Source organism: Oratosquilla oratoria, chromosome 19, assembly GCF_046742065.1.
Source record: "Oratosquilla oratoria isolate Oo_2021 chromosome 19, ASM4674206v1, whole genome shotgun sequence".
Taxonomy (NCBI): domain Eukaryota; kingdom Metazoa; phylum Arthropoda; class Malacostraca; order Stomatopoda; family Squillidae; genus Oratosquilla; species Oratosquilla oratoria.
Genome location: NC_134795.1, coordinates 7,972,450 through 7,987,042, shown reverse-complemented (window position 1 = coordinate 7,987,042; position 14,593 = coordinate 7,972,450). Strand labels below are relative to the sequence as shown.

General features: G+C 38.8%; 1 protein-coding gene across 3 annotated transcripts in view; it reads right to left on the bottom strand.

Moving 5' to 3' along the window:
• Positions 1 to 1,291: 1,291 nt before the first annotated feature.
• Positions 1,292 to 14,593, bottom strand: part of LOC143035712 (uncharacterized) — a 56,201-nt gene continuing 42,899 nt past the window's right edge. For 2 of the 3 annotated variants that reach the window (XM_076202594.1, XM_076202593.1), the window contains exons 10-17: positions 12,223 to 12,366; positions 12,037 to 12,112; positions 11,803 to 11,923; positions 11,225 to 11,353; positions 7,986 to 8,366; positions 4,858 to 6,195; positions 4,633 to 4,746; positions 1,292 to 1,502 (exon numbers count right to left, since the gene is read on the bottom strand). In XM_076202594.1, coding sequence (XP_076058709.1) covers positions 1,425 to 1,502; positions 4,633 to 4,746; positions 4,858 to 6,195; positions 7,986 to 8,366; positions 11,225 to 11,353; positions 11,803 to 11,923; positions 12,037 to 12,112; positions 12,223 to 12,366 — 2,381 coding nt within the window. In that variant the 3' untranslated portion in view covers positions 1,292 to 1,424. The remainder of the gene's footprint in view (positions 1,503 to 4,632; positions 4,747 to 4,857; positions 6,196 to 7,985; positions 8,367 to 11,224; positions 11,354 to 11,802; positions 11,924 to 12,036; positions 12,113 to 12,222; positions 12,367 to 14,593) is intronic. The other variant, XM_076202595.1, reaches the window with a different exon arrangement.

The following is a 14,593-nucleotide window of genomic DNA, read 5'->3' as shown; positions in this document are numbered from 1 at the left end:
CATGCATCAATAGCTAGTCTTGTATAATCTAAAAATGACTATTCCTCCCATAACAGCTCCGACAACTACCAAAAACTACAAAAAGATCGTTTCCATGCTTTTCTTAAGTATCACCTATAACCAGGAAATACGAGTTAACCTGATAACTTCTGTAAATTACTGCTTGCAAACAACCTCCTTATGTAGGGCATGGACATCAAACAGAGGCACAACATCTTGTCCAAGTTTCTTACAACCTGACAAATACATTATCCACCAATGACAAATAAATATCACTAACCAGCACTTTCCCAAGCATTTTACACACTTAGGATAATTCATTTCCTTCAGTTTTCTATAATGGTTAAGCATGAAACTACAATTTTGCCATTACATGATAAATTTAACACAAGCACAGTACACAACATGAGCTTCTTCCACCTATGCAATGTATGGAGAGCATTTGACATACACTCACTGTCTTCTCCATCTACCACCCTAAGTTCTCACATGAGCTGCACATAAGCATTCTCATTTTACAATGTCTAAAGACCTGAAGACAAATACAGGTCTAGTTGGTGTAAACAAAGGCTTCTTCATGGAAGTACAAGAAATCACGATACAGGAGGGTGCACCATGAGGCAACCACTTCCTGCTAATGTCGTCTTTCAGCCCGTTGGCAACTACCCTGCCGTAGAATGACGAGCACAACTTTTCCTGTGCTGCCCTTATCTGATACACTTCCCTTAAGTCATGGCAAAATAAAGGCCCAAAATTATGTGCTGTCTGTAATTAGTGGATTATGAGTAACATATATTTAAAGTTTCTAACCCTGTATGTGTGCATCACGCTGCTCTTGGCATATCTTATGGACTCATGAGAAGCAGACTAAAACAATATGGCATAAAATTGGTCCGGTTGAGCCATACCACCTGAACTTCTATGAGCAGTGTGCCTAATACACCTGTGCTGAAATCAGGGAGTATTCCATTACTTATGCTTTGTGAGAATGACAGTTTGGTTTAGTTGCAGAAGGTGTATTGTTTAAGCATCCTAGCACCTACATGTATGTTGCTTTCAAAACCATGCAACAAAATTGAGAACACTAATACCTAACCCTTATAATGTCATTTTCAATTAGGTATGATAAATCACTCCATAACCTCAGGTTGGTATATGTACCAAAGTAACATCTCGCTCTCCTTTGCACTGGATAATGTTAGGACTTACCCTTACCAAGACCAGGTCTCCACTAATATGCTCACACAGAATGGGCAATGGGCAACACACTGGCTGACTGGACATACTCAACAATGGCTAGGGGCATCCTAGTGTAGTGAACTTGTACCAGGATACGAGTAGCTAAACCATAGCTACAAGTTGCCACCCCAGCAGGATGAGCAACACAGAATAATGCTAAACCCTCCAGAAAGCTCTTGGTTTCTTCACTTTGGGCCTTTGCTCTGTTTTTTCTGCTCCAACAGACGTTCCAGGGGAGACGGGCCAGGACCAGACCAAAGAGACTGTAAAGTTATACAAATTACCACTGGTGAGAAATGTAGTTACACATTTGTAAATCACAACTAACACCACAGTCGGACGAAAGAAAGAGGTGCGTACTACTGAAGAGGATTTCAGTTAGCAATCGAAATATATAGTTTCGCTTACGCAACTCTTTCTTTCGTATGATTGTGGTGTTAGTTGTGATATACAAATTATGTTTCAATAGTATATGAAATAAATAAGGGGACTAATGACAGGTAAGCCAGCATGTGGTGATTCTACAAGATGAATAGCAAAGCTACCCATTTTCAAAACCCATCAATAACACCCTCACATCCATCAGGAGGTACAGCTATGAGGGTGACACTTGGTCTTCAGACTGGACCCAAGATTCTTTCTATAAAATTCAGCTGTACAGTGAGACCTCTCATTATCGGACATTAATTAGCTGTGCTTGTAGTGTTTTCGCTGTGTTTTCGGTGTTTTGGAGTGGCTTTTGGGTGGCATAGTGATTGCACGCACTAAACAACAGCACCAAAAACACAGAAAACACAGCAAAAACACTGCAAACACAGCTAATTAACATCTGTTAATGAGAGGTCTCACTGAATTTAAACTTTTTCATATACATACATACATACATACATATACCAAGGCTTTTTCCCCCTTACAAGGGAGGTAGCCAAAAAGGGAAAGGCATAAAATCATTTCCACCCATTCCATCCCTCAATACACTCCACACCCCTCCACCCTCCTCTTATCTGAGCACCTCCTGGATGACGGGTCATCCCTGCACCTTGTCCACTGCCCTGGGTCAGAAGCAGTGTCGCAAGACACAGCACATCCACAGCAAGGCCGCTTCATTAAATCTCATATACAGAGAGTAAACAACCCATGACTGTTTCCCTTCCCCTACCACTTTCATCCAGTAACAAAATCAGTCCCATACTAATACAACACAGACAAAAATCATAGTTTTTTTCCCAAGAGATATGTGGGAGGGCCCTAGGGACTGATGTCAACCACTGTGGAGTTGCAGGTTTTACATTTAGTGAAACCTGATGCAACTATCAATCAATTAATTAGTTCACAGACAAAAATTAAACCTAAATCATTCAAAACAAAGTTTTCTTATTGGAATTATAGTTCTTGCACGCTTAAAACTATTTGACTCATTTTTCTAACTAGTTTACAACTTTGATTATATTCTTTAATAACAAAACCTAACTAAATTCATGTACTTAATTTACATAAGTCATGTTCTATTTCATATTAGTTACAGTAAAACTTATTCTTTAACCTACTTAGTAATATTGTAATGCATGACTCACCTTGTCAATATATTATTGTAATCAAGTCAATAAACAGACCCTCCAACTCTCCCTCAATGTGAAAATATGATAACAAAGACTCAAGATGATTGGAGCTCCAGAGACCAACAAAACTACAATCTCTCATTCCAACAACAAAACTCAAAGTGACGCACTCTTGAACAAAACCACCAAAGAAAACAAACATTGCCGCTAGTACTCATGAATTATTTTGTGCCAAATACACCACATATCCACATGACCTTATGATAAAAAACAACTAATCATGACCTATCAACCACTGTAAATTAATGGGCCAAACACAAATTCAATAAACATGAAAAAAGAAACAAAGATACCTCAAAATAAACAGATAAGAAAAAAAAAAAAAAAAAAAAAAAAAAACAAAAAAAAAAAAAAAAAAAAAAAAAAAAAAAAAAATTGTGACATAATCATGCATCCAAGCAGGAGGTTTTGTATTCCTCTGAGGATGCTGAAGATCCCGCTGATCACTCTCATCAATCCCTGGTGGCCCCACATGCCCTTGAGAACCCAATAATTTATCACCTGAATCATCACTGGCATCTTCAGATGGAGACCATCCAACACATGTCTTGGCACACCATCAACAATATTATAATATTTCACGAGTTCCCTTGAGTAACAATTCCCCTGCCCCACCAAATGGTGCAATATGGCAGGCAATCATTCTGGCAATCATCCACTCCTCCTTGGTTCACTAGAGGATAGTTCCACTCATATTTGAACACAGAACACTGTAGCACAGCCAACTTGTACTGTCTAGATCTTGGTATACTGTTACACCAATATACTGCCTCAATGAGAAAGATTCCTCCCCTCTCAGCAATAGCCTTAATGGCCCTGTGGTGCCTCTCTACTGTTCCATTCCCTCCTGGTCAGTAAGCAGCCCTAAATGCCATCAATATTTCACAGATACAACATATCACCTAAATAATGCAATCAAAAAGTTGTACTGTTGTCCATTAACAGCTCATCAACTGGGCCTCTTTCTGTAGAGATACTGTCCAATTCTGCTGTGATGCATTGTGCATTTTCTCTTCAATTTTCTCTGTATAGTAAAACGATCTGGGTTGCAATCAACTATGGATAAGCAAGGAATTCCCTGTAATGAGTTACATCAATAGTCAGGTGCTGCCAGCCCTTCAAGACAGACCACCAAACTCAATACTCCATCTCACCAATCAGCAACACCCCAACACCCACCCTATGCAAAAAATCTATAACACCGATTAAGAACCATACTGGCACACTTGTGTTTAGGGCACCATCCAACAATGAAACAATACCAACATACAATAAACCCGTTCGAAGATGCAAACTTCCCCAGATGCAACAACACACAGAATACAACACAATGCCCAATACTGACAATCCTTACAAAAAATATATCTTTCCTAAGTGACTTGTTGACCTGCCCTAAGGCCAGTGCCATTTACTTAAAGGCTGTGGGTCGTCTGCACAAGAAACCCGGTGCAAGGTATTGATTGTCTCCATGGATGGAATCTCTCTTGCATGGGAACATGTTGACAGTTTTTTTCTCCCCACCACTACAGGGGTATCAAGAAAATGTATACTCAGAAGTGGTAAAGGTTAGATTCAAGGGAACAACATAAAGGAGGAACACAAGTAGTACAAAAGTACTGTCATTCCTTTATGAATCAAGATTTTGAACTTAACAAAAGATGAATTATGTGTGGCTTTGGTCTGTAGGGTCACCCCAAAAAGAATCCCTGAAAATCATCTGCAGGGTCACCCCAAAAAGAATCCCTGAAAATCACATTCATATATTTCCACTTACCTGAGAATTAGCTCCTGAGTTGGCATACAGGGGCTGAGGGAAACTGCTATCTCTTCCAGATCCTTTGTTAACTGGGCTGAAGAGTGAATATGTGTTCTCTCCTCCCCCTGTCTCCTACAGGATGCAAATGACAAACTCAATAATTCATATCATCTTAAAAAGAAAAAAAAATAATAATATCATTTATAAGACTGATGAAGAGTAATAAATATAAGATAAACTTACCCTGGTTCCATGAAGAGGATGATGACTCAACTGCTGCTGCTGCTGTTGCTGTACATTAAACAGGACCTCATTGATTCCAGAGCTACTGGGTGCTGAAGGTGCAAAGGAAGGTCTGTTCAAAAAAGCTGCTGGACTTGCTGGTGGTATTTGTGCTGTATGTTGAGCCTTGTTGCCCAACCCTCCTGACATTACTGCAGTGCTTGAATCACTCTGAAGAGATCCTCCTCCAAAGGAGTTACGAGTAATGTCATCAGAACCATACTGATGTAGAAGTTGGACCAGTGTGAGAGGTGGACGAGAGAGATTGCTCGTGTCTATACCTGAGTCTCCACCCATGCCTCCCCAAGCTGGGCCTGACCCACCTACACTTACACTAGGTGCTTTCCCAGAGATACCAGGGGTCTGCTGTGTGTTGGTCCTGTAGTTGCTGGGGTGGGGTAATCCACCATAACTAGGAAGGAAAGGTCCAGGAGGTGAGTTGTGAGGTCCTAATATGGGGTGAACTTGGGACGGTTTGTTCTGAACTTGTGCTGGTGGTGGTGGAAGATGCTGCATTTGCTGGAAAGAAGGCATTGGGCTTTGGGAAACAAAGGAATTGTCCCCTTTACTTCCTCCCTCCACATGGCTCATCCTGTGCAGGTTTGACATATTGATTCCTTCATTCTGCTGGGGCCTGTTTACCATCCCCAGAAGGGGTCCTGGCATTGGACTAGATCTTGCCTGACTGTGATTCTGAGGGAGCAAACCTTGATTCATCAGAGTAACTTGGCATCCAGGGGGACTTGAATCTGGCTCTTCTAGTCTGACCTGAGGAATGGGCGGAGGAAGGAATCTCATGGTAACATTCATGTTTGGGCTACGTGGCGGACCCATGAACTGTTGAGGTCCACCAGGCAGTGGTGATGTTAGACCCTGCTCCTGGCTCAATTGTTGGGGACTTAGTACCTGATCTGGTCCTAACTGTCCCAGGTTGGGATAGGGTGATGGGGGAGCACTATACTGCTGTTGCTGTTGCAAACCCTGCTGCATTGGCACAAACAGCTGATGTTGTATCTTCTGCTCTTGTTGATACTGATTAGAAGCTTGAGGTCGAAGTCCAGTAAAAGATGAAGGGGGTCCACCAGAATTGCTATTCATATTTTGACCCAAGAAATTTAAAGGTGGAGGAGGATTCTTATTATACAATGTATTTGTCATGGGAGCTGGGTTGGTCTGCTGGGTGTGTCTAGTCACCATGAAAGATGATGGAGGAGGAGTGGACAACTGACTACGATGACTGTCAGTAGAGGCTTCTGATGGGTTGGGAGAGATAGCAGGTGATGGTGTCTTGAAAGTAACCTGAAAGTAAACAAGAAAAATTCTGCATTTCTTTCTCTCATAATAGGAAAATGTAAGAATATTTTTTGGGCTTTTATGAATTTGGAAAAGGCTTACGACAGGGTTGACAGGATCGCCAATTTAATGAAGCAGCCTTGCTGTGGATGTGCTGTGTCTTGCGACACTGCTTCTGACCCAGGGCAGTGGACAGGATGCAGGGATAACCCGTCATCCAGGAGGTGCCAAGATGAGAGGGAGGGAGGAGGGTGGAGGGGAGTGGGATATGTAGGGGATGGAATGGGTGGGAGTGGTTTCTATGTCTTTTTCTTTTAGGCTACCCCCTGTGTAAGGGGGAAAAAAGCCTTTGGTATATGTATGTATAATATTCAGGCATTCATTAAATGAGATGCTGAAGGGTGGAGGTAGCCTGGTACTTATGGGAGATTTTAACTGCAAGGAAATCTGTTGGGAAGAGATGACAGTGCAAGGTGGAGAGGATCTATGGGGGAAATGTATTACTTAACATGACTATGGAACATACAATGACACAATGGGTAAAAGAAAATACTAGATATAGAAGCAATAAAGAACCATCGAAACTAGATTTGATATTTACAACAGAACCTGAAATTGTGGATAAAATTTAATACAAAACACCATTTGGAAAGAGTGACCACATACTAATAGAGGTTGAACTAGAGGAGGAAATATATAGAGAAATAATAAATACAGAAAAGAAAGACTGATGTACAAAACGAATTTAGGGAAATTTAAGAAATTTCTTTCAAAATGTAAATTGGAAAAACTTTTTCAAAGAGACACAGGAGGAAGAGAAATGGATGAATTTGAAGGAAATTTATAACGAAGGAGTGAATAAATATGTACCAAGACAGAAACAGGAAAAAGTGTACATTAAGTGGTGGTTCAACAGAAGATGCAGTGAGGCAAAAGATAGAAGAGGCAAAGCTTGGGAAAGATGAAAATATATATATATACATATATATATATATATACATATATATATATATATATATATATATATATATATATATACAAAAAAAAAAAAAAAAAAGGATGCAAATATAAATCAACCATAGAAATGAATACGTAAAAGTGTGCAAAGAGGAAAAAAGAAACTGAAAAAGACATTATAGAAAAATGTAAAGATCAACCCAAACTTTTCTATAGATTGTGAATAGTAAACTTAAAAATAAATTGGAAATGGTGAAACTACACCACAGAAATATAAAATATACAGAAGATTTAGAAACGGCTGAAGTCATGAACAACCACTTCAAGTCCGTTTTCACTAGAGAAAAAGTACAACATTGGAATGAAGGATTTAAAGTGCAATCACCTCCCATGAAGGAAATAACAAGAGAGTACAAAGGATTACAAAGGAGGAGCATGCCGACAGGAGACCTTTTGGTCCATAACCACGTTGCATGTGAAAAAAAAATATATAATGATAAATAACTATTATAATATAAATAATAATAAACAAAATAAATAAATGCATTGCTATAGTTAAATAATAAACATGTAAATATTAAATAATAATAAATTGGTAGATAGTAATAAATGAAAAATCAAACAATAATAAACTCTCCTGCCATATCTTACGTTTCTTAATCTGTTCTTTCTACAACTGTTCCAGCTCCTTGCTACTTGAGTCATGTCCTATCCTTTCCCCACCCAACCCCTTTCATATTGTATAATCCTGAACCACTTTGGCTATTCAAATTTCAACCTATTTTTAGTGTGACCTTTATTCTAACATACCAATGATTTCCTTTATCCAATGTATTTACCTGTTTTGACTCAACAGTGTTGGTATTCCTCTTCATAATGGCTTGCAGGGCCACATTTGTCCTTCCTCGACGTGACAGACCACCAGCACCAGCGCTAGCACCTCCACCTCTTTCTCCACCTCCATCACTACCACTGCCACCACTTGCAATTTCCCCTTTTTCACTTAAGCTTAAAGTACTGTTAGACCCTGGAGAAGACTGTTGTTGTTGCTGTTCCTGTTGAGACTGTTGTTGTAGCTGCTGAGGCTGCAGTGGTTGCTGCTGCTGCTGTTTCTGTTGCTCTTGATTATGCATCTCTTGTTCCCTGTTCTCTCTTGCACGTTCTAGGGATCCCTGAGGCTTGAGAATCCCTATCTTTCTGTTACCTTTCTTTACTTCTTCCTGTAAAAAAGTACCTAAAACTTAGAATGAAGGTCTTACAAATACCATTATACAAGCACACATACCAAAAGGTCTTTCCCTTTAGTATAGAAGTGGCCAAGTCAAAGCAGAGACCAATGCTACACCCATTCTTCACTCCTATCATTTTAGCACTTCATAGATGAAGCATCATCCTTGTCTGCTACTACACAGCTCTGGTCAATGGCAATGCTGCAAGACATAGTGCTTCCACAGCAGGGCCCAAGAACAACAACTGGGGTGAAGTGTTACACTTCACCCTACACTATTCAACATATCATAGAAGACTGCATTATACAAAATCTCGCATGCAAACAACACAACATACACTCCATAAAGGATTTGTGGGAAAACCCCATTTCGGACGTGGCATTCCTTGGGGAGATGGGACTGCTTAGACAGACAGTTTAGGGAATAACAACCACAACTGGTTTACTCCCACAAATTCCTTGTATAGCAACACCCCTTCCTCATCCACTCAAAAATCCTTTATGGAACAGACCAGAACATGCTTTCAGTTAATGCCACTTATTCATCCATTTACAACTATCTTTTCACTTCTGCTTTTTGCATTCTTTCTTCCTTGCTTGACTGACATTCCTCTTGCATCCAGTGCTCTCTTTACCAAGTCTATCCACCTCATCCTTGGTCTTCTCATCTTCATTTAATAAATTTTTGCATTCCATAACATTTCTGCTAGTCTTTCCTCACTCATTCTTTCCACATGTCCAAATCACATCAGCACTATTTGATCTACTCTATTTGACAGTTTTTTTGCTCTACTCTTTGTTTAATCTTTATATTTTTCACTGCATCCCTCCTCATAACACTATACCTCCTTCAAATCACAAATCTCTCAATACAATTCTGAGGTTGCAATTACTTCCTTATGCAGCCTTCTCTTTGTGTTCATCCCCAGTCACCTATTCCTCATAACACTTTTCATTGCACCTTCATTACTCCTCCATTCAGGGCTACATATCACTCCTACCACTTAGAGCTCTTCTCTTCTTCCAGTCCTTCTAAATTCAACCAACCCACCAATACTGCCAATCCTTGTACATCTCATTACCTTATTTTGCCCACATTTACTTTTACTTTCTCCTCTCACACACCCTCTCAAACACTGCCAAAACTCAGTCTAATCTCAGACTCAGATATAAGCACAGTGTCTTCTGCAAACAACTGGCTCACCTCCCACTTCCCTTCACTCTCACTCACCAACTCCAGACCCAGTAAAACATTGAAAACAATGGCATCATCACAAATACATAGAACTTGTTCAATTCCTGTTGTACATAAACATAACATACACACAACTCTAACACAGGAAAATGTATTAACTCCAAATCTAACCCAAAATGACTGCATACACAATAATCAGAAGACAACATACTCGTACAACACAAAGTTGGACTCATAACATTAATACACACAGGCTTACCTATACCCTTCTCTAACAAAACAAAGCTAAACAGTAACTAACAAACACCATAACTGAAATAATCATTATCCAAACACATGGAAATAAAATAACTTAAAATGTCACAAACATACATGAACAGTGAGTCCTCCTTTTACGGTAATTCTTTATCCAGTAAATTCACAGCTACGGTATTTGGTAATTACTATCCTCAATTCTATTTACAGTAAGAAAAATTCATAGATATGGTATCCGCTCATGTTTTGAAGAAGAAAGAGCAGGGAGAAGGTACGTCTGCCATATCCTATTATTACATGTTATAATGGGTTTGGTATACGGTAATTTCAATTTGCGGTAAGGTTTTCAGGAACACATATGTACCGTATAATGAGGACTTACTGTACCACCTTCCAAATCAGCCAATATATACACTCACCTTCAACCCAAACATAAAATAGGACACCATATATGACCTCCCCTCAGAACACTTCCTAGGGTTGGTCATATTTTATATTTATTTTTTATTTACTTTATCTTTATTTTTTAAATTATACATATACACACATATATATATACACACACACATACACACACAAAAGAGAAAATGAAAGAATGAAAAATGAGGACAAAAATAAAAATGAAGAACTGAAAAAGGTCAAAGAACAATTACAAGTAGTGACCGGAAAGGTGGAAGAGTCAATCAAAGAAACAGACCTCATTGAAATAAAAAATTAATGGGAACAGGAACAGGAAAATCAAAAAATATCTTTTGGAGAAATATTACAAAAGCAGATGGAGGAAAATACAAAATAAACAGTTATGAAAGTAATTAAAGAAAGGAAAATTGGATGAGTGATACAGATGACAAAGGTAAGAGCATTGTGGTCCATGGTATCCAGGAAAAACATGATATGTATAGATACCAGAGAGAAAAGGAGAAGGAAATAGCTAGGAAAATTTTGAAAGAAATACTGGATGAAGGGCAAAATTTTGATAAAGAAATTGATGAAATCCACAGGATAGGCAAATGTTCAAAAGAAAAACAACATAGACCTCTGAAAATAATGCAACGAACTCAAATGATAGCCGAGGAGGTATTATCGAAAGTGGTTAAAATGGCAAACAGTAAGAAATTCATACATATATGGATACAAAAGGCAATGAGTGATGAGGAAAGAAATACAAAGCTCTCAGAATAGAAGCCAATGATAGAAACGAGAAAAAACCCGAGACGGAAAAAAACGAGTTTTTTTTGGAGTGTGCTGGACTTGAGACTGAAAAAATGGTACATAAAAATGGAAACTTAAACCAAAAAAGAAAAGATTATATGAAACTAAAAGTGGCATATACAAATATCGATGGCATGATCTCTGGAATCCATGAACTAAATGACTATCTCTAAATTGTCTGAACTTACCTGAGGCTGCAACGTTAACCTCTCCAATGCCTGAACCTCTTCTGATGAAGGAGTTTGATGAAGCAAAGCCTCATATGTGGGAAAATTATTTTCACCCTTTTCATCAGGAGTCTGTCCTCGCTCTTTCAACTAAAAGAAATAAAATAAAAATAATACATACATAAATATGACAATGTTAAATGGTTGTTAGGTTCTATGTGAATACAGTACTTAAGACTGCATGTAGGTGGCCTATGGTGACCATGACCAGCCAGGGACATGTATATTAGCAAGTATACTAATAAACCATTGAAATCTGTTATAGAATACAAATACACATTTCTTGTTTTAAAACTGGCCTTTCCTTGTCTCAGGCTCTATCTTCTCTGTAGCAATTTTGCAAAATCTTATATAATTTTGCACAATTTTAATAAACCAATGAAAATCTGTTAAAGAATACAAATACACATTTTTTGTTTTAAAACTAGCTTTCTCCCCATCCCGGCTATCCTTGCTTCAGGCTTCATCTTCCCTGAAGTAATTCTACATTCAGTTAGATGACATAATTACTACATACAGCTACAATACATAATACAAACCTTCATCAGATGAGACCCATCCACTACTTGCTGAGTTGCCCAGTTTGCGAACTCAATCAGCCTTGCTGCTCTTATAAGGTTATATTCCTCAGGGCAGGGCTCTATTAAGCTGTCCCTGTATCTGTTACATAAAATGAGTGAAATCAGTGCCACCAATTAAGACAGCTTATACTTATGCCATTATCAAACTCTTTCTAACTGTAACACGAAAATTTAAAATTTTAAGAACCTTACTTGTACTTTTCCAACATTGACTGTAAGGGAACAAAGCCTTGTAGATCCCAATCCTCTGGTAAGGGATGTTCAGCATCTATATGAAAAACATTACGTAACTGATGAAACACCAAAATCTCCTCTAAATATATACATACATTTTCAAATGTTACAAAAATGCAGCATCAATAACAACAATATAATTACACTTGTTTGCATGAAATGCATGGAGGCGAGGCTGAAAAGCATTGACCAAGGTACAAAGGCTTGGCCAGATCTGAAGCTTCTTGCGCATTGCTTGACTCTTCAATATTGACGGGTCCGATCTTATCCACTCTAACAGAAGACGCACTGAAAAATTGAAAAGAAATATATTTAGCTCAAACATTCTTGGGTTATTCATCTCTCCTTCAGGGTGGGGTGGGGTGGGGGTGGGATGTTTAGTAAACTAAATGTATAAGCATACAAATAAAAGTGAATACAGGGGCATTAAGTATGTTTTAGTGTTTATATTGTGAGTGTGCTTTGACTTGGCCATCCCTTTATAAGAATGGAAAAGGTCTTTGGCATGTATCTATTCATGTACGTTTGTTGCTGGGGTAATGAAAGCATGTTATCATGCAAGTAGTAATTGTACATTAGCATGCAGCCAATGCTTTAAGGATCGACTGGAACTATGCACCATATGCCTAAGCTAGAGTAAACTCTATTCATAGAGAAATAATGCTTTTTTTGTTACATGGCTGTCTTCCCTTTATGCTGTTCCCATGAAACTGCACTTTATTACTTCTATAACTCTATCTCTTCTTATTCTCTATGGTAGAGTGGGGTGTTAAAAAGAATTTTGTTGACTGTGACCATGTTGTAAAAGGTGACAAAATGGGACAAAATGGGACAAAGTGATTGGACAAGGGACCTTGCTCTCTGTATGTTCACCCTAAGAGAAGTCAAGGGATAAGAGGGTTTGAGAGGAAAATTCCAACTAGAAGCCTAAAAGCTGGGTCATTAAATGCACGTGGGTGTGGTACAGATGTGAGTATAGGGGAAGAGATTAGCAGTATTTTTGTGAGAAGGAAGAGGGTTATGTTGGCATCAAGCTAAAGTAAATAGGGGAAGATTTTGAGTTTGGGTGTGTGGTGGGGAGTGTCAGGAGAAGTAAACACAAACAGCAAAGGAGTTCCATAATCTCGCTCACCATCTTAACCACTTCCATACGGTGACGCCTACGTAGGCAGCATGAGGAGCAAGTGGGTACTCGATGATGCCGACGTCGGCATCTTGATTATATTTATTGTAGTCGTACCTATGTAATTTCCATTCTCTCTAAACTGGCTTCATCAATTTTCTATGGTTATCAAAATACACGGGTGAAAGAGAACGAACGATTGAGCACTGACTTTATTTTTTATAATGCGATTATTATGACGCAACATCGCACGTCAGGCAGCTAATGCTGCCAGACGTGCGATGTGCCCCGGAGTGAAGAGGTTAAAAGTTTATAAACAACTGTTGGGGTACAGATTTTAATGCTGAGGTGACAATATGTTAACTAAGCCATTCCACTTCGATGTTGAGATTGCTTGTGTAAGCAGTATTGCTTACGACGGTGTAACAGTCTTTCTCATTGCAGAAGGGTGGAGGAAGAGAAAAATTTATTGATACATGGGAGAAAAGTCACGTCCTTAGGGGAGGCACTTATTTGTAACAATCAAGATTATTGGATGAATTAAGCAGTGATGTCGGAACAGAGATGGCTTAGTGAATGGATTGGGGATCCCAGGTGGGAGTCCTCTGGTATGCCTAAGATAATAATGTTGTAGAGAATTAGTGAAGAAGAAAATCAAGAAAATTTAAGTACAGTTTGATTCACCTCATCCAGAAACATTACTAACTTGTTACAGAAGATATGGTGGAAACATACTTAAGTGAAGGAAGTTGTAAATGAAAGAAGAAATACAAAATAATACAAGGGAACAATAAACAGAATTAAACCAGTAATTATATAGAGATGAAGGGAACTGAAATGAAAATGAAGGGGTCGAAACTAAAAAAGGGTTGAGTACTGGAGGAGTACCTGTATAATTCCACCTTACGAGGGAAAAGGGGACAAGTGTGAGTGTAGTAGTTTCAAAGGGATCAGTTTGTTGTGTGTAGTTGGGAAGGCTTATGGTAGTTTTGATGAGAGGATTAGGAGAGGAATAGAGAAACAGTGTCAGTTTAGGACAGGTAGGTAGCTGTTGTTTGTCCCACACTTTTATCAAGACCAATAAGTTCGATGCTACATCAAGCAACCCCTAAATTGACCCAAATGAGAAAACCCCTTCCAGGCAAAGAAAAACAATACTATCTATCTATATTCAGGTCACTACACAGTACCTGTCAGCACATTACTGGCCTGGTAGTAAGAATCAAATACCCAAGACACAACCATAACACAGATGACACATATGAAAAAAGGTTTGACAACTTTATGGATGGGGATAACAGGTGGTAATGGACAAGGTTGCCAAGTGTAGGCCTTATGGTCTCTTACAGTTTCCTTCATTCTTATGTTCTTATCTTGCACTACCTCAACCCA